This window comes from Temnothorax americanus, unplaced genomic scaffold, assembly GCF_048541705.1.
Source record: "Temnothorax americanus isolate GAGA-0224 unplaced genomic scaffold, ASM4854170v1 Scaffold15, whole genome shotgun sequence".
NCBI classification, from domain to species: Eukaryota; Metazoa; Arthropoda; class Insecta; order Hymenoptera; family Formicidae; genus Temnothorax; species Temnothorax americanus.
Window position 1 is genome coordinate 670,135 of NW_027509286.1, and position 24,018 is coordinate 694,152.

The window sequence follows — 24,018 nt, forward strand, 5'->3', positions numbered from 1 at the left end:
CGAAAACGACGTTGTTGAACGGACTCTCCCTCCCTCCCAGCCCCCCCTTTAGGTAAAACAGAATTACGAGGGTATGAATCATCGGGCAAAATGCGCACGCATTTCGCGTTTTCTACGCGTTTACGGGACGCGCGGCGCGTTGTAGTACGTGTCCCACGCGCTGCGTGGATGTAGGAATCGCAGATTGCAGGGACTGGCGGAGCGGCGCGGGCGGGGTACAGAAGGCTGCCTTTTTTTTTTCCACGCGAAACGCGTTCCGCGGTCGGTCTTCGCGCGTCGCGCGTGTTGCGCAACGCGAGCTACGTCTCGCCCGCGTCGTCGTCGTCCGGTCGCGCGTCCCGTTAACCGTCGCCGTGCGCGCGGAAACGGTGAGTTTTCTATAAATAGCGATGTCACGCACGACTCTTGACGCCGAGGCGGACCAGTCCCCGACGTCGATGGGAGAGAGGTAAGACGCGGTGGTGGCCGCCGTCGCTTCCTTCCTCCGCGCGTTGCGTTGATCGTTCGTTGATTTTAATGCGCGTTGTCCGCGCGGCGCGATTCTCGTGGCCGACGGCCGACGGCATCGTCGCGAACTTCGCTCGCGGAACTTTCGGCGAGGAGGGACTGGAAATAGGGATCCAGCGGGGAAGAAGGACCGCGGCCGTGTCCTTCGGGGAGGGGCGCTATTTTTAGGCGCGTATGTTCGCTCTTCTCTGTCTCTCCGAGACTCGGCTCGGCCCCTGCGACTCTTTCCCAAAAGCGAGCGATAACCTTTGACCGCCGGGAGAACCGCGGTGCTGGGTCTCCTTGGGAGTGGCGTCTCGCCGTGATTTTCTCAGTCACCCGGTGTACTTTGTTCCGACAGGAGGATGGAGAGCGAGCAGCATCACTACGAGCTTCGCAGCAGGAGCAGGTCGCGCTCCCACACGCCTATGGTCCCGAGCCGTTCCCTGCTGGAGCCAGAGGTGACGGAACGTCATTACGATCTCAGAAGCTGGAGCCGGGAAAGATCTCACACGCCTGGAGAGGTGACCAGTAGCGGGCGGTCTGGCTCTAGATCGTTGTAAGTAGCCGACCCAAGTGTTTGCTGTTAATACGAGACGATTGTACGGACAAGTTTCATCCTTGTCGCTCGCGTTTTCTCGACTATAGACCTGGCAACGCGAAGACGCGTGAAAAGAGTATGGATACCATAGACGAGAGCAAGGAGGGATCTGTCACGGGAAGCCTGACCGATGACCGAAGCACCAAGTCCGAGGGTTCTGTCGTCGTCGCGAAAAAAGCGGAACGCCGGTCGGAACGCCAGCGGGCCAAGAGGCAAATATTCGTCAATGGCCAGAGCGAAAGTAAGGAAGACGCGTCTGACCGGAAAGCCGAGCGAAGACGCAAGAGCGTTACGCCGCGCGGAGTACTTACCAGCGACTACTCGTCCGAGGAGGGAGAGAGGGAAGATCCCCCGAGCAGACCGGGATCCGCTTATGAGATCTACAAGCAGGCCGGAGAGTGGTGGAAGTACGCGTATTTTAAATTTTGCTCCGCATGCGGTATACGTTTCCTGTTATTTTTAACGGATTCTTTAGCACCGATCGCGAGATGTTATTGTACGACTGTGCCAATGTAACGAATTCCTCTCTCTGTAACGTTGCATTTGTTTAAAGGTGAAATTTCATAGGCAGCGAAAAGCACTAAAAGCAGCTTCTCGAGTTTCTAGAACTTCTCTATTTTGTAGCCAATCGGTACGACCTGCCGCTGCTTTTCACTGCTCGTGAAATTTCACCTTAACTCGATACCGTTTACTTTAGAAATACGACCTTTCTGTCGGAAGAACAAACGTTTACAAACATTTTACGTTCGAATTAGCGCCAGTCGCGGGATACAGGTCGAATTGTTCGTGCTGATAAATAGCGTTGGAATCGGTTAAACGAACGATTTGCGTGTATTGTCTGTGCGAGGAGTCAGATCACTTGTGGTTGTTTCAGCGTTTTTCCAAAGACAGACTATACGTATTCGCCGGCGTCGCAGTGTCGTTACGAGATTGCCCCAGGTATATTGGCCATGCCCAATATGTCGAGGCGGTCTATACACGCGAACGACGATGGAAGTACCGTACCTCAAACCGGTCGTCGGAATTTAAGTCAGGCTTCGCGAGGAACGACGGAAAGCGGGATCAGCGACACGGATACGGTCGATTTGAAAGAGACCGCTTCTCTAATTCGTTCGGTAAGTATTTGTTATCTCGAGCCATCGTTATATTTTTTCTCGATACGTCATAACTTTGAATATTTGCGTTCTAAAACAATATATGTGTATTTTACAGTCCGAGGATAATTACGACGTGTCACGCGCGTGTACGTCGAATTCTTCAAGAGCGACTCTGTACAAAAAGACACACTTAGAACGGTACGCGAGTAAAAAGGTGGTTTATTCGGAGCCTGGATATTCAAGTTTTCGGTCAAGGTATTTTGTCCTTTCTTATTTATCGAAACAAATTTTTTGTCACGCAAAATTAAGGTAATGCAATCTTATTTCAACAGATACTTATTGTGGGCGACTCCAACTGGGAAATATAATGTATCTCACGCTGATTCTGATACTGAATTGGACGAGACTTTTGTAAATATATCGGTCAGAACTAATCAAAATTGGAGGATCGTGCGGTGGTTCACATATTTTACAACCTTCGTTGTCGCTTGGTTCGGGAAAACTGTCGAATTTTTTCAGTTTAGAACGGATAGGGAAAGGCAGTGTTACGGCGCACAAGCTTATCGATTATCTCACGGTATTATCGGCATTTAAAAATATAAAAATAGTATTTTATAATTGAACGTAATGTAACAATAATTATCTGTCGTACGATATAGCATATTAAGAAGTATTAACTGATTATTTTATTATTGTTCGCTGTTGTAGAATCCAAATGGAGCAAATTGTGGCAAACTTTGGACCGTTTTACGCACAATGTGTACTTTTTCTTCGTCAGAATTCTCGTATTCGACGCTTGGCTGTTGAGTCGGTTCACTGGCGTTAGGAAGTGGCTGCGAGAGAAAGGCCCGAGGATTTTTTGGATCGCGCTTCTACCGTTACTTCTTCTGTTTGGTAAGTTCCTCCATTTTGTTTAAGGAGCATAAAAGAAAACGAGAGACCACCACTGGAATTCCATTTTCACTAATCAACGTGATATTTATAAACCGATCCGAGCACAGTCAGACCAATGTCTTTCGCAGGACCTGAAAGACGCATAAACCCATCCTGGCCTTTGTCTTTTTTTTGTTTCAGGGGCTTACATCGCGCAGAGGCATTATTTCACTATTGCGGACTCTCTGCGCAATGTCCAATATGGTGTCACTGAGACGACTTATCACATCTTTAACAATATTATCAACTTAATGTCTCTTACCTATGAGTTGTTTACCAAATATTTTGCAGATTTTAAAAATTATTTCATGCACCTTTTACAGAGTGTGAACGTGTCTTTGCCTGAAATGCCCCCCATTGGGTGGAATATAAAGTGGTGATTAATTGAAAAATTTGATTTAGGATAACAATCCTAAATATAATAATTTAGTTCAAATGGATGGAGGAGGTGTTGAATATTTATATCGTTTTACAAAATTATGACGAAAGTAAAATACTATTATACCAAATTTTTGTTTGATTGTATAACGTAACTTGCAGACATCATTCTTAAGAATATGAATACCTCTTTCATCCATTTATTCTTTAAATTTAATAATTATGTGTGTGATTTAACCATTGTTTTTCGTTTTTATTTTATTCTGTCATAAAGTTCGGTATATATTATTAGCGTGCCATTTATTGCCGTATTATTACAAAATTTCGGTAATTCTATGACTGAAATGTCTTTTACAATTGTAATTGTCCTAAAATTATGTTTGCTATTTCGACATATTTGCATTTGCTACATAATATGACGTTGATATTGTTTAAAAAATTCTATGAGATATATTTTGTATATTTAAATCAGATAATGAAATATCCTTTATGCGATACACATATATACCTACTGACTAACACAGTTATCGGTTTACTTATTTTTTTTATTTTACTAATAAACTAATATTTGCGTGAAGATATATTTATTAATGTTCTATATATTTAACATATATATATGTGCTCTATATATATTTCAAGAACTAACTGGTCATGTCACTTAGTCATTTTTCTGTTATACATTTTCTATTATATATTTTATGTTTTCCTGTAATATATTTAATCCTACAGATATAAATCGCATAATATATAGATAATGTCGTTATTGAATGACATAAAATTTAACATTTTTTTCAGTTAACTACCACACGTATCATTTTTATCTTTACACGCTTCAAAGATAACAATATTTTGATGTAACAATTACTGTCTTTAGACAATATATATCTATATTGTAAAAACACGTTCATGCTTAATAAAATATTTTTCATGTCTATGATATTAGTAGTCTTTTGAACACAGTCCGTTAGAGTGATATAGCGTCATAGTGTCACGATTGAGCGTTTTTATTGAAGCGAATCCAAAAAGCAAAAAATGAAAATTTTATGATGGGAGAAGGATAGGGGGAGGATTACTCTACTGGGCATTTAAAAAAAGTCGGAGTGTGTTGTGCTTGAAATACGTGGAAATCGTGATCGCGATCGATATCAACGGAACGGTGAGTTTCTTCGTCTATCCTTCTCTCAGTTACCATATTGCATAACAGTTCCACTTTGAACACGCGCATCATTGCTGTATATGCCATCGAAATTTAAGATGTATCTGATATGTAAGATCCCTGTGATTGTAAATTCAATAATTGGACAGTCGCTGTAGCATTAACTTCGTGTTGGAACACCGTGTAGTTCAATACAGTAACAGGAGAAGGAGATCGCAACAATCGTTTGAACTATCAAATATTTATAGATATAAAATTTGTTTCAGGTGGTTGGGGCATAGCACAATATTTGTTGCCTCTTCTCGATGTTAAAACCGTGTCCGAGACCGCGACAGAAAAATTATTACCTAATGTACAATGGCAGGATCGTAAAATTAATGAAGAAATATTGGCTAATAATGAGATAATTAAAGAAGACTTAGCTGACGAGGCTGATTTGGTCAACAGGATAGAAATGCTCGAGAATAGACAGACGCATCAAATGGTATAGATATAAATTTTATTGCGACTACCTCTTGTATTCTATGATTTATAACATTTTGTGTGTAGAAATATCTTAAAAATATTACTCGGACGGAGATATATATACATATATACATATAATTATGAAGATTTCGAGTTTTAAGGCAGTTATCCTTCCAGGACAAGATTACTGATGTGGAAGATAAACTGGATGTCAATGAAGTGACATTGAAAAATATGGTATACGGCGAACTTAAAATCATCAAGTATGAATTTGAGGAACTACGCAAGCTGTACTCGGAATTAAAATCTTGTTGCAACGCCAATGCGGAATCCATCGCGAATCAGAATATAGATAAACACGTGGAAAGAATTTTATTCAGCTACTTTCCTCCCGGAACTTCGAAAGAAGATCTCGTGAAAAACCTACAGAATTTATTTACGTTTCATAATAGAGAAGGTTCTTTGAGGATATATTTAAATGCATTGACTTTTTTAAATGTGTTTGGACGTTACGTCGTATATTAATTAATGTCGAAAAATACATTACGAATATTTTTATATATTTTTAGATCAAAAGAGCTCCAATGATGACGCTGACAATGTTCGTGTCTCGGACGAGCACATACGTAAGATAGTGAAGGGAGTACTGCGAATTTATGACGCGGATAAGACGGGTCTGGTAGATTATGCTTTGGAAACGGCAGGTATCGTATCGTGCCGATAGATCGAGAAATAACAGCTAGTAAATACTATAACAAATGGCTTTGTCTGCATATAGGTGGTCAGATTATTAGCACGCGATGCACTCAGCGATATGACATAAAGACGAGAGCCTACAGTTTGTTCGGTTTCGCGCTGTATTACGAAAGCAATAATCCGCGGACTGTAATACAGGGAAATCCGATACAACCTGGCGTTTGCTGGGCCTTCCAAGATTTTCCCGGATACCTCCTGATACAATTGCGAAGTGTCATTTATGTAACTGGTTTCACTCTGGAGCACGTCTCCAGATTGATTTTGCCGAATGAGAACATGTCGAGCGCGCCCAGAAAATTCAATGTCTGGGTATGTGAAATAATCCTTTTTGTGGTCAATATATTATGATATATATATATTTTTTAATACTTTCACTGCTGCAGGGATTGTCGCACGAGAACGATGTCGAGCCTGTGATGTTTGGGGAATACGAATTCACGTATTCCGACGAAAGCTTGCAATATTTTCCAGTCCAGGTAATCAATTTATTTCTCCATTAAAGGATTTGTTATTATACGCCGTTACTGTTTCATTAATAGACTTTTAGATTTATTAGGATTATAGTGATCGTTGATAATCTTTTTACGCAGAATACAGAGATCAATAGACCATACGAATATATAGAATTGAGGATACACAGCAATCACGGGCAGCTAGATTACACGTGCTTATACAGATTCCGCGTTCACGGAAGACCAGCTTAGGAATTGATATCGCGCCAAGGTTCCTCTTCGCAAAACATTCGCAAGATCGTTCAAGCAGTAGCAAGAACGAGCCGTAACTCTTCTCCAATACGTGCCTTTGACTACCGTTAACGGTTAACGATTGGCGCGACTTGCCACAGCACTTGTAACTATAATTGTGAATAGATCGATTATTTAACGCTTTTGTAATAGATTTTCAACGATCGAGACATTTCATACACCCGCCGGTATTTAATACGCACGAGGCAGAAGCCGTTTCCGTCATCATATAAACGCGTCGAACACTGTATATACATTCAACAACGTCAATAATTTATACCGATGAAGAAGATTGTACACGATCGGGTCAAGCAGGATAACGATTACTCAACGAGTATCGGCTCGATGATGTTCTACAATTATTGCCTATATATAATATCTTCACTACGTGGCCTTGCTACAGCAGTTACTCAAGTAAAGCACCCCAAAAGAATGAAAGAATTTCGTACATATCTCTCGTTCGACAAACGCGAGAGATCGATCGGGAGTAAATAAATGGACAAGAATGGTTTCGTAATTTCGTAGGGAATCTCGGGGGTAAGAAAAAGAGAAAATGAGAGAGAGAGTTTGTCTGTATTATGTATAATACAGACTCTCATAATACAGACGAACTCTTTCTCTCTCTCTCTCTCTCTCTCTTTCTCTCTCTGTAAATACCGATTTGGCAGCGTCACGTGCAAGACTGACACTTCAAAAGTTACCCCAAAGCTGAGTGTTGAGTCATAATATTCATAATAATGCGACAGTACAAACTATAAGGGATCGTAACGATCAATTAATTAGCTAAGTACCATTAATTACTAATTTTTAAGTGTGCAACACCGCGAGTGATCTTCGACCGCCTTTGTAAGGATCTAAACGATTAAAACTGCGGCAGGAACACGCCTCGATTGTATACACATATATTTGTAAGATATTTAAGTGAGTTCTCATTTCTTTTTTCTCTTTCTTTTTTTTTTATTTTTATTTTTATTTTACGATCGTGATGCGCACGTAATGTTCAGCGTCGTTGGTGGCGGGTCGACCCTCGCCACGTCGAAAATGGATTACCATCGCGTTTGTTTTTATCATCTTTCCGTACGCGCTAGCCGCATGTTTCTAAATAAAATATGCAAATAAAAATTGCGTTTCACTCAACACGCGAGTCACAGTTTTATTCACCCGAGGGCGAGTACGATCAAACGCCAAGTGGTTTAATCGGCGATTAACTTGTCAAGCGACACCTGCGTTACTTCGTTAATCGTGAATAGAATTAACTTTTCTGGTTTGATACGCGGAAACGAAGATTAGATCGGAGGCAACGAATCGCGCAATTGGAAATTTCGCAGTAAGCGATGCTGTTAATCGCTGATTAAATTGGTCGATTGTTCGAGCAAAATTCATTTTGTTAATATGGATAAAATGACGTTGTGTTTAATGTAGAAAAAGGAATTAAATTAGGGACAATGATAATGGTACAATTGGAAATTTTGCAACGAGCAATTCTGCTAATTACCGATTAAATTAATCGATTGACTTGTCGAGCGAAATCTTATTTTGTTAATATAGGTAAAATAAACGTTTGTTTAATATCTAGAAAAAGAGATCAAATTAGGGGGACAATGAATTACATACAATTAAAAAATCGAGCAAAATCTATTTTGCTAATACGGTATGTAATATAACTAATATTATGTAGAAAGAGATTTAAGGGACGAGTTGCGTATAGTTGAAAATTTTGCACGGTAAGCAATTCTGTCAGTCGAGTTAATTAAAATTTGATCAAAGTCTCCACGAGAGGAGGATCGTTATTTCGGCACGAAGATCGATGAAATCGTGCCGATTTTCAGGGCGCGCGAACGCGTAAAAGGACGTATGTATACCTTACATCGATCGGCGGCGTTTCCATTGTCGCGAGGCGCGTTTTCCCGCGCCGACCCGCGCGACACCGGAAATCCGGACCGGCCGGGATTCCGGTTTCAAAATACCCCGCGCCTCGCGTCGTCGCCCGACGCTCACTTTTTCTTTAAAAAAATTTTAAAAGCTCCTGCAAACGACGCGATCGGCGTTCCCACACACGCGGAGTGCTGGGAGAAACTCCCCGGGCACTCTCCGGTGGCCCGCCGCAAGGAGGTTCTTTTTTTTGTCTCGCGAACCGGTTTCACCGAGTTTTCCCGAACGGGGCGAGAGAAACGCGCTTGAGACGCAGACGGAAACGCGGGACGACAGTCTCCCTTCTCGCTCCCCGTTGTGGCGCGACGAGGAAGGGCGTGGCGCCCCCTTGCGCCACCACGGTCCTGACGGAGCTCTCTCGCGGGAGAGGGGTAGGGTAGGGATTGGACGCCTGACCGTCGGCACAGGGAGGAGGGGCGCGAAAGAAAGAGCGAGAAAGAGAGCGGCAGAGAGGGAGCGCTGTAGGGAGCTTCCGTTTATCTGCGAGGTCAGAGAAGGCAGGCTGCGCGTTACAGTGGTGCTGTTGAAAAACACGATGAAAATGGCGTGGCAACCACAGGAGGAAGGACTCAGGCAAATCCTGACGCTGCTCAAGGAGTCGCAGAGCCCGGACACGGCGACCCAGCGGGCCGTACAACAAGTATCCTTTCGCCGATCGATCGAGATCCGCGATCCTCGTGCCCCGTCGCCGTCGGTGTCGTGTCGTGTCGTGTGCTTGTGGTGTGCTGCCCGCCGCTCGGAGCCCATACGTGGCCCCCGCGGAGTGAAGCGCGGGTGCAAGAAAGAAAAAAGGGACGCGGCGCGCGCGCGAGACCGCGCCGCTGCTCGTCGTCGCGTTCGTTTTCCCGGCGCGGCGGTCCCGACGGAATTTTCGGCCCCCCCCCCCCCGAGGACGATTCGGGGAAATTAATTATCGCGCGAACGCGCGATCCCCGTGTCGCGAGATCGCTCGGGAGAAAGACGGGGCACGCGCGCGCGCGCGCGCGCGCGCTCGCTCGCTCTTCTTTGCTCGCGATAGCGTCGCGAATTTGCAACGATCGTTCGCTCGTTCCTCGCGCGTCCCGTCCCGTCGCGCGTCACCGTCGCCCCGTCGTCCCCGGAATCGAGCGGGCCCGACGCGTCGCGGCCGCGGAGCTGGAAATATGCTAACGATGCACGCCCCGGCCGAGCCGAGCCGAGCCGAGCCGTGCCGCGCGGAGCGGAGCGGAGCGGAGCGGAGCGGAGCGGAGCACGCTCGCGCGCGCGGGGGGGCTTGTTTTCCCAGCGCGCGGCTCCTCCTGATCGATAGTTTTCGCGGGAGTCCTCCTCGCCGGGCACTCTCGGTCGCGCGTATAGATTGCCCAGCCGTGCCCAATCGCGATATGCCGTGCCCGATCGCGCGCTTTATCGATGATCGTTCACGTTTAACGACTGTGCCATCTATTCGGGGAAACGAATCTGATCCGTGAAATGTATACGAATACGAATTGTTCAATGTATATGCACCTTCTCGTTTACAATTGATAAATAATCTCACGTCATATATTATTTTCCTTAATTGTATAATGTAGAAATTGGAAGAGTTGAACAAATTCCCAGATTTCAACAACTATCTGATTTTTGTCCTGACGAAATTGACATCGGAAGGTACGTCGAAATTTATATGCGACTCTCCTCGGTTAAGATATACCCCGAGGGTTTCCATTTTACAATTCTGCCTGAGACATTTGTTAAGTGGAAACTTAATAATTTTCTTTCCGTTAAAGACGAACCTACTAGGTCTCTGAGCGGACTGATATTGAAGAACAATGTAAAGACGTACTTCCACAAGTTTGTACCGGAGGTCATAAATTTCGTGAAGCAAGAATGTCTGTCAGCTGTCGGAGATCCATCGCCGCTGATTCGTGCGACCGTCGGTATTTTGATCACCACCGTTGCGTCAAGAGGTACGCTATTATTTTATATTGCTCCGCGAGATGCGGCGAAGGAGTGCGTATTGTATGCATTTTTTTTTTGACGGTTGAAATTGTATTTCCGTGAGTAGGTGAATTAACGACTTGGCCGGAATTGTTGCCGGCGTTGTGTCAAATGTTGGACTCGCAAGATTACAACGTTTGCGAGGGCGCGTTCGGCGCTCTCCAGAAGATCTGCGAGGACTCGGCGGAGATATTAGATTCGGACGCACTGAATCGCCCCTTGAACATTCTGATTCCAAAGTTCCTTCAATTCTTTAGACATTCGAGCCCCAAGATCAGATCCCACGCGATAGCATGCGTCAATCAGTTCATCATTCAACGTACGCAAGCGCTTATGATACATATAGACAGCTTTTTGGAGAATCTCTTCCATTTAGCTTCGGACGATGATTCCGAGGTCCGCAAAAACGTGTGCAGGTAGTTGATCGTATAATGCAGATGGCATATTGTTTCTTTTCTTTTCACTGTTGTTATCGCTAACGGGAAAACTGATGTATCTTTCGTTGTCTCCACGTAGGGCTCTGGTAATGCTACTCGAAGTACGAATGGACAGACTAATACCACATATGCACAATATAATAGAATACATGCTGATGAGAACTCAGGACGTTGACGAGGGAGTGGCATTGGAGGCGTGCGAGTTTTGGTTGTCACTGGCGGAACAACCAATTTGCAAAGAGGCACTTGCGCCACATCTGTCGCGATTAGTACCTATCTTGGTGAGTTCTCTTCTAAGTTTACGCGTGAAATTATCACTCTTTTGTCTTACTTGACTCTTAACGCACTTCTTTCCGTTTTTTTTTTTACAGGTGAAAGGTATGAAGTATTCGGAAATTGACATTATCCTTCTCAAGGGAGACGTGGAGGAGGATGAAATGATTCCAGACAGGGAAGAGGATATCCGACCACGTTTTCACAAATCCAAGACTCATCACTCGCATCATGCCAATGGCATGAACAAGCACACGGACGAGAACGGCGGCGTTAACGGCGGGTGTGACGACGAGGATATAGACGTTGAGGACGGATGCGATGACGATTCAACTCTGAGTGATTGGAACTTGAGGAAATGCTCCGCCGCCGCGCTAGATATGCTGGCTAATGTTTTCAGGGAAGACCTTTTACCGGTTTTGATACCGATCCTGAAGGAGACTCTTTTCCATCAGTCTTGGGAGATCAAGGAATCCGGTATCCTGGCACTGGGAGCTATCGCTGAAGGTGCGCGCATTCTTTTTTTTTTTTTCTTTAAAGTACTTTTATAAATAGATTAAAAGACCGGTCGAAGTAATTGAGATTTTGATTCGTATTTGCAGGTTGTATGAGCGGCATGATTCCGCATCTGTCGGAGCTCATCCCTTACCTGATCAGTTGTCTGAGCGACAAGAAGGCTCTTGTGCGCGCCATAACTTGCTGGACGTTGAGCCGTTACGCGCATTGGGTTTGTGCGCAACCTCACGAGACGCATTTGAAGCCTCTGATGACGGAATTGCTCAAAAGAGTGCTCGACAGCAACAAACGCGTTCAAGAGGCGGCATGTTCCGCTTTTGCAACTTTGGAGGAAGAGGCCTGCACCGAACTGGTCCCTTATCTTGGATTTATTCTCGAGACGCTTGTCTTTGCGTTTAGTGAGTACAAAACAAAGCGATTATTCGTTTTGATCTTAGAAGATGCATCTCTGCAATTTATTAATGCAACTGTCTATTCGCAGGTAAATATCAGCATAAAAATCTTTTAATTCTGTACGATGCAATCGGCACTCTCGCCGATTCTGTGGGTCACCATCTGAACAAACCAGACTACATCAATCTTCTGATGCCGCCTCTCATTAATAAGTGGAACGTACTGAAGGACGAGGATAAAGATCTGTTCCCACTGCTGGAATGCCTTTCTTCAGTAGCGACCGCGTTGCGCTCGGGTTTCTTACCGTATTGCGAACCTGTGTACAGGTATGTACACACACATGACGAACAATCTTTTGACCAAACCAAATCTGTGTTTCATATTGCCGTTCTAATAATCTAGTATAAATTATCTCGGTATGATATGGTGAAATACTCGGTTTTGTTTGCAGGCGATGTGTGTCGCTTGTAGAGCAAACGCTGAACCAACACATAGCGAGCACGCAAAGTCCGGAGCAGTTTGAGGCACCCGATAAGGACTTCATGATAGTCGCGTTGGACCTCCTTAGCGGATTAGCGGAAGGGCTAGACGGTCATATGGAACGTCTAGTGATGAACAGCAACGTTATGCAACTGTTGTACCAGTGTATGCAGGATACCATGCCCGAGGTTAGACAGAGTAGCTTCGCTTTACTAGGAGATCTTACGAAAGCTTGTTTCCAACATGTACTCCCTTGCATACGTGAGTATATTCTAGACGATACCGAGAGACCATCAGACATATATGTTAATGTCAATGAATTTTATCTCGATGCGCAGCGGAGTTTATGCCTATACTGGGACAAAACTTGCATCCGCAGTTCATATCAGTGTGTAACAACGCGACATGGGCGATCGGCGAAATTTCGATAAAACTCGGTAAATATCGAGAACGATATTTGCTGCGTTTAGCGGAAAAAGCAGCTCAGCGAACGCTCAGTGATTCTTTAATACGATTGGTTCTTGCCTTTGGTTCTCCTCGGACCTAAGCGTAAAAACCGATCGTAATAAAGAGTTACTGAGCGCTCACTGAGCTGCTTTTTTCGCCGAACGCGACCATTGTTTCAGGGAACAAATTAAGCTTACCGCTTTTCTCCGTTTGTCTTTCGCAGGACCTGACACGAGCGCGTATATCCCATTAATTTTGACTCAGCTCATCGAAATCATTAACCGACCGGACACGCCGAAAACACTGTTGGAAAACACGGGTGAGTCGTCACAGTCCGATCTTTACGGATATCTAGTTCTCTCTTAGAACTATGCCGTATACGATATATCGAGCATTACTTTGAAACGAATAGAAAGCAATGTGTAGTGCGAGACTCGAGCCGACAACCAGAATCTGTCGATTCCCTATATATACATACATTACATCGCTATCTTTCCCGTGTGCCGACTTAAGAATTACACTCCGTCACGACTGTGTGCGCTGCTCTTTGTGCACATTGGGAAACTTCTCATTCGCAGAGATTAGCTTTGTGACATAATAATTGTTATGCACAATCTTATATAGACCGAAAGTATTTTCCGACCATTGTTTAATGAAAAGTCTCCCAGTAATTTTTAGAGTATTGTTCACGCTAGATCCGAGTTATTCGGTGGCATCCCAGCCCTAGGTGCATAAATACATATATTTCTCTTTTCCTCTTTTTTTTTCTTAAGTAATTTTTGGATCAACAATACTTTGAACCACACAGTTCAGTGGCTTGACGCGGTCATATACGTGAATCGCGATTGCACGTTTTATCGACAGGTTTAAGCAATTAGTATTTGTATATTGAACCTTGATTTAGTGGTGTGCGACTGCCTGTAGGCTTGAACGTATATACATATACGGCTGTGTATTGCCACAAAAGGACATGTTGCAATTCGGTATATATATATATATATATATATATATATATATATATATATATATATATATATATATATATATATATACTAATGCTTGCATATTTCTAAGCCCCAGATTATATTGTTTCGACTGAATTCTTTGAATTGGCCTTTAAAAGATTATAACGCAAATTTGGTTTATCCTTTTTATTGTTCTCTTATTTGTATTGACATATCTATATATATATTTCTTATACACAGTAGAAAGAAAGAAAGGGAGGGAGAGAAAGAGAGAGAGAGAGAGAGAGAGAGAGAGAGAGAGAGAGAGAGAGAGAGAGAGAGAGAGAGAGAGAGAGAGAGAGAGAGAGAGAGAGAGAGAGAGAGAGAGAGAGAGAGATCATTTGGTATACCGATCCGTATACAAAATCACACGGGCTCGCACGCTGCTATCTAATTTTGATTATTGTTTCAGCAGCTACAATAGCACGGTATTGCCTATGTTTCATTGTCGGTATCTCATATGTTTCACCTGTGTTCTCACTGTCTTCGATTAATTGTTAATGTTACTTGATTCTTAATTAACTGAATTATTAATTGAGAATTTATTAATTGGAAGTTATACAAGCGGAGCATATATATAATTCTTCTTCGCCTGAGTTGATCGTTGGTTCTCTATCAGTTTGTCTTATTGTTTGTGTTTCCGGTCACTTCACTACACTTCACTTGTCTACTTACCGAAACCGAAAATGAAACCGTAGCCATAACGATCGGTCGCCTAGGTTATGTGTGTCCCCACGACGTCGCCCCCATGTTACAGCAGTTTGTCCGACAGTGGTGTGTAAATTTCTTTATTATATTATTATTCTATTAATTATATTATCTTCTATTTTTATTAGCACTCTTTATTATTATACATTATTACATTCCCAATTCTTGAGTAATTGCATCAGGGGCTGCTAAGAACTTTTGCGCAAGAACACGGTGGTGAGCCACGCTGCAAGAAAATCGATTGTCGTATTTACTCTCCCTCTTCGCGAAGGCAGAGATCCCCGCGCCGGGGCCGGCCGGGAATACACGTGTAAATGGGAAAACGCTACCCTCCCGCAGCTTGCCAGCATGAACTTGCTCAATGGTTTTTCGCAGTATTCGCAGTATTCGCAGTAACATCTTAGATTTGAATTCGTTATATGATATAATTCTAATCTTTATTTTGCCACCATGCAAGTGTGTTACGAGCTCTCCTGTTTAGCCGAGTATCAAGAGACCAGGGGATAGGTTTACATTTGTCACTCTTATTATTTGTCGCCCGCGTCAAGTCTCGTTTGCCTCTCGTTATCCGGAGGACCGCGGATACCTCACATACAATAGTTCTTTTTTCTCGCTCGATTAATAAAAATTCATTCTGCATGCTGGTAATTTGGCATCTCGATCTCTGTCGAATTGCGTTTGTTCTAATTATACAATGTGCCGTGCCGTAAATGTCAAATGTAAACCCAGCCTTAATGAGACAGTAAGTGAAATATGACGCCAGTCATATATCCCAATACAGCTATGTAATATATTGCATAAATTTGTTATAGGCTAGACTCCTAAATTCAGCGATCAATCTTTGCAATTGGTGTATTTGCAATTTTCATTTGTCTGCTAATACCGGTTCTAATTTAACGTCGACTCTTGGAGATTGTACATGTAAATTTTATATACCTACATACCAGTTATTGCTATTTGTATGTACATATCTGCAATCTAATAATGTTAATGATAATTTCTCGAGCTATTAATAAGAGTGCTAATTATCGCATTGGACTGGCCTCACAGTAAGCCAACCGTTTCGTCTCTCGTCGAGAATGCAATTTGAAATAAAATTTATCTATGTGTGAATTGTGGGAATGAACGTAAATGGCTAGTTGTTCAATTTTTGCCAGAGCCATATTATTATATATATATACATATGTATATCTTTCAATGTGACTATTATAATCTGCAGAAAGATACTTCGATCACTTAATGACGAAGTTGGCGTTTTTACAACTCACAACATAATAAGTTTAAAATCAATGAGTGCCGGTAAAGTCCGCGTGTTTTACTGATCGAAGTATTTTCCACTTGGACAAGGAGGCCGAACAACGTCTAATGAGATTGTCGATTGTAAATTTATCAATAGGTGCACTTCTTTGCGAAGCATAAGGGATAACGAGGAGAAGGATTCTGCCTTCAGAGGTATGTGTCAAATGATCACTGTCAATCCGGCCGGTGTCGTCCCGGACTTTATCTTCTTCTGCGATGCCGTGGCGTCGTGGTCTGCGCCGAAGGAAGACCTGAAAGAGATGTTTCAGAAGGTAAAATGACAGCCGAACGACTGATGACGGGCTCAGTATTCTCTCATGGCACGATCTCATGGTTATTGTCTTGTGTTTAGATACTATTCACTTTCAAAAATCAAGTGGGCGAAGAGAATTGGAAACGATTCTCCGATCAATTTCCGCCGCAGCTTAGTGAGCGGCTCCACAACATGTACGGCGTCTGAACAGCTCCGCCTAAAAGCGGTAAATTGACCAATTTTCTTAAAAACGTTTATATTTTATCTAGAAATATCAATAATTTGATAGGATTCCCTTTTATGACTTTTATGTTTGTTTCCAGAAGGCCTCTTAAACGAGCAGGCCGAATGGGGTTGGGCGGGAAACAAGGGGCGGATGGGACGGGTGGGTGAAACCACGGCCTCTTCTCATCAACATCGTTGTCGTTACCGTGTCATCGTGGTATGTTGTTATCGTGCTTTTGGGGAAAACGATAAATGGCATGCCGTGCCTTTTAAGTGCTGGCAGTCGATGAGGCTGCAAAGGAAGAAAACGAGGAGAGAGAGAGAGAGAGGTGTTAGCGAAGCTAAAAGGCAAGAACGACAAGAGATAGGCATTGGCCGAAAAAGTAAAAGCGTGGGTGGGCGGGGTTGGGTGGGATTTATTTCGGGGTGGGAGGGAGGAATTTTGTGGGGATCACCGACTATACATTTCAAGAGACGGAACGAGGTATCAGCGTAACCGCAATCCGATTTGATACCTCGGATGTACCGGACGTACACGCTCTGTACACTCCGTTTCCATTACCGCGTAACACTGAACACGTGAAAGTGTTAATTGATTCTCGCGTATGTCAAAAAACGTGACAAGTGCTGGCTGGGCGCCACGACCATCTCTGCCCCGGCTCTTTAATATAATTAGATATATGTATATTATTATTGAGCAACCAACTCGCAAGAACAGTTGGAATGTAAGAATTTAGCATAGATCTCACGTTATAGAGATCGCGCATATACTGTGATTGAAAATTTGTACGTTTAGATACTGATCCTTTCTTCTTTTTTTTTCCTCCTTTTTTCCTCTGAGAGCGAGAGAGAGAGAGAGAGAACGCGCGCGCGAAAGCGAGAGATTATTCGAATGTGTTTATAGAGTTTTAGAGACAAAGTAGAACTACTTATTTGATAATAAATATGATACAAGGTAGAGTACGTTATTAGAAATTTCATAGTGTACAGAGGGTTTTTCGAGAATATTGTATTTTTATACGTTGAGAAGAAAACACATACATACACATGAAGATGATAAACGCAGAAAGTGCCATTCCGTCATTTTTGAACCAAAATTTTTCTGCTTATTTTATTCTCTCCCTTGCTGATTGTGATATTAGGTTATACGCGACAACTTTGTCATCATGTGTAAAACATGTTTCAAATGTATGCGTGCATATGCATATACATATATATATTATGCATCCTGTTATATGTATACGTACGTATACCAAACATGATACGATGTTTTAACTTGCAGACCATTTTTGTGATTACCTTTTTTTTGTTAAACATATTAAATTAGTATCATATTAGTATTAGTGTAAATATAGATAAATACATTTTAGAATGGACGTTTTTTTGTTAATCATTATAATAGATTATTATTTCAAATCTTTGCTGATCTATCGAAGTCTCTCGTCGTTGTTTAAAATCGTCGATTAAAAAGAAATTTAAGAAAAAGAAACGATTTACAGATGCGATTCACAGAGCGAGCGAATCTATGACGTGAAATCTATGGTTATGTTAATTTTATTTGCGCGATATAATGATCTCGATAATTCATCTGGATAAAGAAATCTTGCGTTTAAATCGTTTTTCAAAGACAGAGAGAGAGAGAGAAAGAAGAGAGCAGACTGTCATTCCAGTCCCACTTGCTTGGGCCAGTTAAAAAAGTAAGCAAGTCCTTTTATCTTAAAGTGATGTGCGTTTTATCTCGGTCGTTACTTAAGAAAAAAAAAAGATTCTATAATTCACATTGTGACGAAAATTATGTATTATCAACAATTGAGTATATGTATATATACACACATCTCAGACAAGAAGCTACGAGATCCTTCAACAGCGAATATTTCTGCAAATAGTTTTGCGACATAAAAAAGAAAGAGTTATATTTTAATTTTCACCTTTTCGCATCGAGACGCATCGAGACCAAGTAAGAGAGGAGAAAAGTGAACGGAAGAGAACGGCACAACCTGGGAGGGAATAAAAAGAAGATACTTCATCGTTAAGTCGCCATTGTCAATCAAACTTGAAATCTATCAATAAAAGATTCAACGACTGGCGGGAACCGAACTAGCGCAGGCGAGACGGACGTTTTCAAAAAGAGGGATTTTACGTTTGAAACTCCATTCTTTGTAGCCGCAAGACGAGGTAGATGTTCTTCGAAAATTTTAAACAAGAAGAATCGACGCGTCGTTGAGTACGACGCGACGATGAAAGTACTTCCCTCATCGACGCTCATCGAATAAGGACAATTCTACTCTATCGCGTCTTTTTACGGCATATACGACAGATTACGTCGCGCAGCAGCCTCCTTCCTTTCCTCGCGGAAGGAAGGAGAACGCGCGCGGCGGACAGACGAATTCCGTGACCGCTCCTTGACTCGATCCACACTCGTTCGTCAACTTGGCAATATAGGTATCATATATGTATATTGTCATAATTTTATCCCAAAACTCTGGCCCCTCTCCTTGCCCTGCCTGCGCAATTTTTGTGATATTACTGTTTTTTATAATTACTTAAGAGCTTGGAAAGAGAAAAAAATGGTAACGGAACACCCGAGTCACATGCCACTCGACGTGGGGGGGGGGGGGGTTAAACGGAAAATTCACGGTCACGTGTTTTAATTTCTCTTACCGCGTTATACATATATAATATATGTATATGTATGTGTAAATATTGCATATATATAAAAAAAATCAACGTTGTTATTATCTCACTTTTCTCGCCGAGTTACATTTAAGAATTCAACAGCGGCTAACGGGACGATTTTTTACAAACACAAGTTACATCGTTCACCCCTCGATATAGTTCCTAAGCTAGCCGGTTTCGTCGGTGGTAGAAAAGGTAGACCGATTAGACTCATTACCGATTACGCCGATCTTGGGTCCGCCGCCGCACGAAATTCCGCATCGCAATAGAATCGTAGAGTAATATACGTGTCCTTCCTCGTGTGGTTGTTAATACGTTGCCTCCTTTTCGACCTCGTCGGTATAGTTTCGGGTACTCGCGGCTGACACATTCATGTCGATACGTTCCCTTCCCCCCCCCCCCGTCGAGGGATTATGTGGCTCGCGATTACATATTAATATACTCGAAAAGCTCTCAGTCACGCGATAAGATGGAGATATTAAATTTATAAACGATTATAAAGTAACAGTGAGATGACGTCTATTTATACATAATTATTATATTAAATATTACAATGATAGAGGACTGAAACAAAAAGTGATTAAATGCCGATCGATATCTGAAATTTCCAATCTTTTTCTATCGTCAGTTAACAAAATTGCGTGCGAAGACGTATGTATGCGTAGGGGAACGTGTAGTAACAGGGTGATCGCCTGCAAAGAAAACGATAGGGGAAAAAAGGCAAAAAAATAGAAAGAAGGATATAAGAGTAAATTAGAACAGAGTAATAAACGATGTGTGAATCGAAACTCGATAAACTCACAAGTAAATATATTGTTGTATCTTTATTGTTGTTGTTGCATGAGACTAGCTTAATAGACTGAGCCATACACGTGGTTGAATAACTATTAACATAATAATTCTTAATTAATACTATATATAATTATTGTAATTAATATATATATTATATATATATATATATATATATACGGTGTGTATTATATTTAATCATAATGAATCCTCGTGCGGGCAGCGTTCGGAGCGGAGGTACCCGTCCTTTCGAGATTACCAATCATTATTCCTGATCACTGTAGACTCTTTCGGCCTTAGGTAGGTCGTAACGCTTTCTATTATAAGTATCTTTGATATACTTAGGATGTATTAGTTACACTTAGGTATATGCTCACACGTGTGTCCGCGGGCATCCTCTTTGTAAAACGCCGTCGGGATACAGCCACAATATTCAACGCGGAATTAGATTATTAATATGACCTAGACTTAGACTTTACAATCATTATTACCGCACTTGGTATTGCGAAAGAAATTCTATATCATAGATGTGTGTATAGTTATATACATATAATTGATACACCTTCGCTCATTCCGATCGAGAAGCATGCGATGAATTGAAACGAGGTATCCGCAACAGTGGAAAAGATTCTATCAGGGAATCTTTCTTTCGTAAGAAGAAGAAAAGATCTGCCCGATAGACCTCTACGACATTGGATGTCGATCGATCGCGTTTTTCCCCTCTCAAAGGATCGGGACTCTGTGTGGGGCTGTTCCTAGTACCTGATTATCCTATCCTTGCGGCCACGGAAGGACGGTTCTGCTAAAAAACAATGCAAGTCGATTTGCCGTTAATTTGTTTTTACTTTGCTGTTTTCTCTCGCAAGCGCCGGCGAATTTCTCTGTCCAGTGTCTACACTCGATAATAGAGTAATATACATACACGGTGTTCTTTTTTATTGTTGCATATTACCTTGACTACCTAGTACTTAAGGATAATCTCTTCTAGTGCTCAGTAGTAACGTCGCATGTAAGTTTCGCACGGACAGAAAAGAAAGAATAACGAGACTACATTCTTCTGCTTTTTCCACGCAATGAATACATTTACGCCTGTCAAAGTGCAACGAAAGGGGTGCTGCCCATCTCGAAAGAGCGATAGAAACAGTTTCGTACATGTACACTTCTTTATATAACTCCTTGACTCTTTAAAACACAAAGAGTGTATAAGCGGATTAGCTGTGTATAAGATGTCCCAGAACGGTTCTCGATTTTCTTTGAACAAAAGCGAAATTGTAATTTCAATTGTTTCAATTCTTTCAGACAATTAAAATTACAAATGTTACATGAAGAAAATCACTTAAAACTAAATGTTCAAGCTACAAGTTTTCGTTACGAAAAGTGATCCCAAATTGGATAATTCCTTGAAAAAGAAAAAAAAACCTTTGTTAAAATGGGAATATCCTATGCGCAGTTAAATCGACCGTCATACCGTTTTAGATCAACATGACAATTGCACTGTAAATCCCATCATCATCCGAGGCTGAATGTACACCCTCGATAATTGTATTTTATAGCCTCGGCAATTTTTCGTGTCATTACGAATCGTTTTCTCGTCGAAACTCATTGTAATCGAGCCGGACAACACTTAACATTTTATAAAGCGTCAAGTATTCAATTCGAAATAACGTGGATTCATCTATTCGGACGGCAGACCGTTGACGAGGAGCAAAAAGTATAATTAAGGTTCAATCGCTTGTTACAACGTGTTTAACGCGAACACTATATACTGCTTCCTGCCGCCGAGCTTCTTCCGTTAATTAACTGTCCGAGTCGCGTGCGGTCGCGACACAGTTATACATACATGCACGCGCATAAATCACACACACAGTTCATATCCGGGATTGAAACCGGTAGAACTTCGTTGGTTTCATCAGGATTCCCATATGCTATAGATGCGCGTAAATGATCTCCGTGGGTGTAATGTGACAATGATGTAAGTCAATTTTTTGAGAATACTTAATGTAAAGCCTCTCTCTCTAGCTAATTTTAGGATCGTAAGTAATTTATAGTAATATTACAAATCGTAGGAATATTAATAAGGAATAATAATATTAGCGAAGTAAAATAGGCTGTTATAGAGTGAAAGTTATGTTTCTGTAAAGAGACAATCTAAAACTATATAATTACGCCCGATTTAATTGCGTAAGGAAATTGTAATGAGATTCTTCTTTTTTTTTGTTTAATTTGTAACGGCTTGTGCGTCGAGCTTGTGTCTATAGCATCAAGAATTAAGAACATTGAAATTATACCGGCTTCAATTCTCGATCCATATTGCGCTCGTTGTCTTGGTTCTCTGTGCGCTACGTGACATTTCATTCGAAATAAATCTTGACGAAGTACCGAGCACCGTTGCGAGTCTTCTTATGACAAAGTCTATCCTTCATTTCGATGTCGATTACATCTTTGTGATAATTCCTTTCTTTTTTTTTTTAAGGACCGGTAACACCTATTCATTTGGAGTTATTTTATAATTATCCCTCGCATTTTTCTGTCATTTCTTATCCCGAGTACCAGTGAGTTCTTTTACGTTAGTCGGTCACGTGCGACGATTATAAATCCGCAAAATTCTCACCTGTAACGCGAACGATATGATTTTGTAAACAAAAACGAGGTAAGTAAGAGCTAGTAATTAGCACTCGTATATATACTAGACAGTAATTCAAATTGTTTAACGAGTTTGCAATCATCTTTAAAAATCAATTGTAAAATTTTATTTCTTTACATTACAATTATAGGGCCTCAAACATCTGTTTTCACTTGTGCGTTATTAGCTCTGGTTAGCTCTATCGTTATCTGTGAAAAGAACGCGGAAGGCGGTCATCTCCGATCCAGCATTCCAACGTTCTCTCCAGTTCGGGCGCTATCGAGGAGATAACGATCTCGCGTTACAAATGATCGAGGCTGTCCCGAAGGAGCGATTCGGATCGGCGAATACGGGACACGCTCCGTGTCCTATTCGCTCGCGTCCCCGTCGAGCACTTCCCCGAGTGAGCCGTAAAAGCGTATAGGTACCTCGGCGCGGAGCCGCGCAAATAAAACCGTATCGTATCCCGCTTACGGCACACCGGGTATACGCGGCGATCCGGCTTAAGTGATTGCTTCTCTTCATTAGAGCTTCGGGCTCGCCGCCTCTCTCCCTCTCTCGCGAAGTCGAAGTTGAGGGACAGGTGTGGTAATGGCCCGTATCCGAGCTCTCCGCTTAACCCACCCCTGCCACCGTCAGTCGATTTAGCTTCCTACCACCCCCTTTCCCGCCGCCGAGCCATCCTCTCCCCCCCCACCCCCTTGGAACTATTACGCGAATTGATTCCGCATCGGATCTGCCCGGAGGGGCGGAAACTCGCGTTTAGCTCCTCGTTTCCTCCACTTTTCTCGCTCCCGCTCTCTTTCTCTCCTACTTTATCGCTCTCTTCTCTTTTCTTATCGCCGGCGCGTGACCACCCTCGGTCCATTTGCGTGCATCTCACCCCCGTTGTAAAGGCTGCATTCCCTGGATTATCGGGGCTTCCGTCGGGGTGTACGAGCGACGTTCGTGGTATCGAAAAGGGTACGTGGATGATCGTGCGCAAATCGATTAATTCGCTGGAGAACAGTTGCAAGTTCTTTTAGCATAAGCGGATGCTGCGTTTAGGATCGGACCTTCGACCGTTTGACAGAACATTTAACTGGAAAGAACGATTATGTAGGATCTGTTTTGCATAACGAGAAATAAAACAAATTCATTAGTTATTAAATAAATTGGAGACACAAGTCAGACTTTGATTACCTAGGATAGAAAATAACTCCAGTCTTTGTAATACGTCATTAAAGATGGATCTACTATAAAAATTACTTTCTTAATCCACGTGGTATTCTTCGAATAAAAGTTTCACTCTATCCAGACAGTATACTTAATCTCTTTAAACAGAAACTATCATAAACAGTCGATATGCGACCAGTTACGGCCTGTTTAATTTACCGTGTTTCCGAATGTTAG

General features: G+C 42.3%; 2 protein-coding genes across 6 annotated transcripts; both read left to right on the top strand.

The window, feature by feature from the left end:
- Positions 1-237: 237 nt before the first annotated feature.
- On the top strand, positions 238-7,752 carry LOC143895268 (uncharacterized). 3 transcript variants are annotated; one of them, XM_077402295.1, is made up of 13 exons: positions 238-448; positions 848-1,045; positions 1,135-1,494; positions 1,962-2,202; positions 2,300-2,439; positions 2,517-2,761; positions 2,893-3,078; positions 4,918-5,135; positions 5,294-5,573; positions 5,686-5,820; positions 5,895-6,181; positions 6,256-6,348; positions 6,463-7,752. In XM_077402295.1, the coding sequence occupies exons 1-13, from the start codon at positions 390-392 to the stop codon at positions 6,574-6,576; spliced, it is 2,556 nt and encodes an 851-aa protein (XP_077258421.1). In that variant the 5' UTR covers positions 238-389; the 3' UTR covers positions 6,577-7,752. The 3 variants fall into 3 exon arrangements, with proteins under 3 accessions (XP_077258421.1, XP_077258423.1, XP_077258422.1); XM_077402297.1 differs by having other exon boundaries at positions 250-368; XM_077402296.1 differs by lacking the exon at positions 238-448 and adding an exon at positions 455-679.
- A 1,244-nt stretch (positions 7,753-8,996) lies between these two features.
- Tnpo (transportin 1) lies at positions 8,997-22,386 on the top strand. 3 transcript variants are annotated; one of them, XM_077401673.1, is made up of 15 exons: positions 8,998-9,187; positions 10,098-10,173; positions 10,293-10,472; positions 10,571-10,919; positions 11,020-11,221; positions 11,312-11,720; positions 11,816-12,127; positions 12,211-12,448; positions 12,574-12,863; positions 12,941-13,039; positions 13,273-13,368; positions 14,752-14,827; positions 16,158-16,332; positions 16,413-16,539; positions 16,637-22,386. In XM_077401673.1, exons 1-14 carry the CDS (start codon positions 9,083-9,085, stop codon positions 16,518-16,520), a joined length of 2,715 nt encoding a protein of 904 aa, XP_077257799.1. In that variant the 5' UTR covers positions 8,998-9,082; the 3' UTR covers positions 16,521-16,539; positions 16,637-22,386. The 3 variants fall into 3 exon arrangements, with proteins under 3 accessions (XP_077257801.1, XP_077257799.1, XP_077257800.1); XM_077401674.1 differs by having other exon boundaries at positions 16,640-22,386; XM_077401675.1 differs by lacking the exons at positions 14,752-14,827; positions 16,413-16,539; positions 16,637-22,386 and having other exon boundaries at positions 8,997-9,187; positions 16,158-16,338.
- Positions 22,387-24,018: the final 1,632 nt, after the last annotated feature.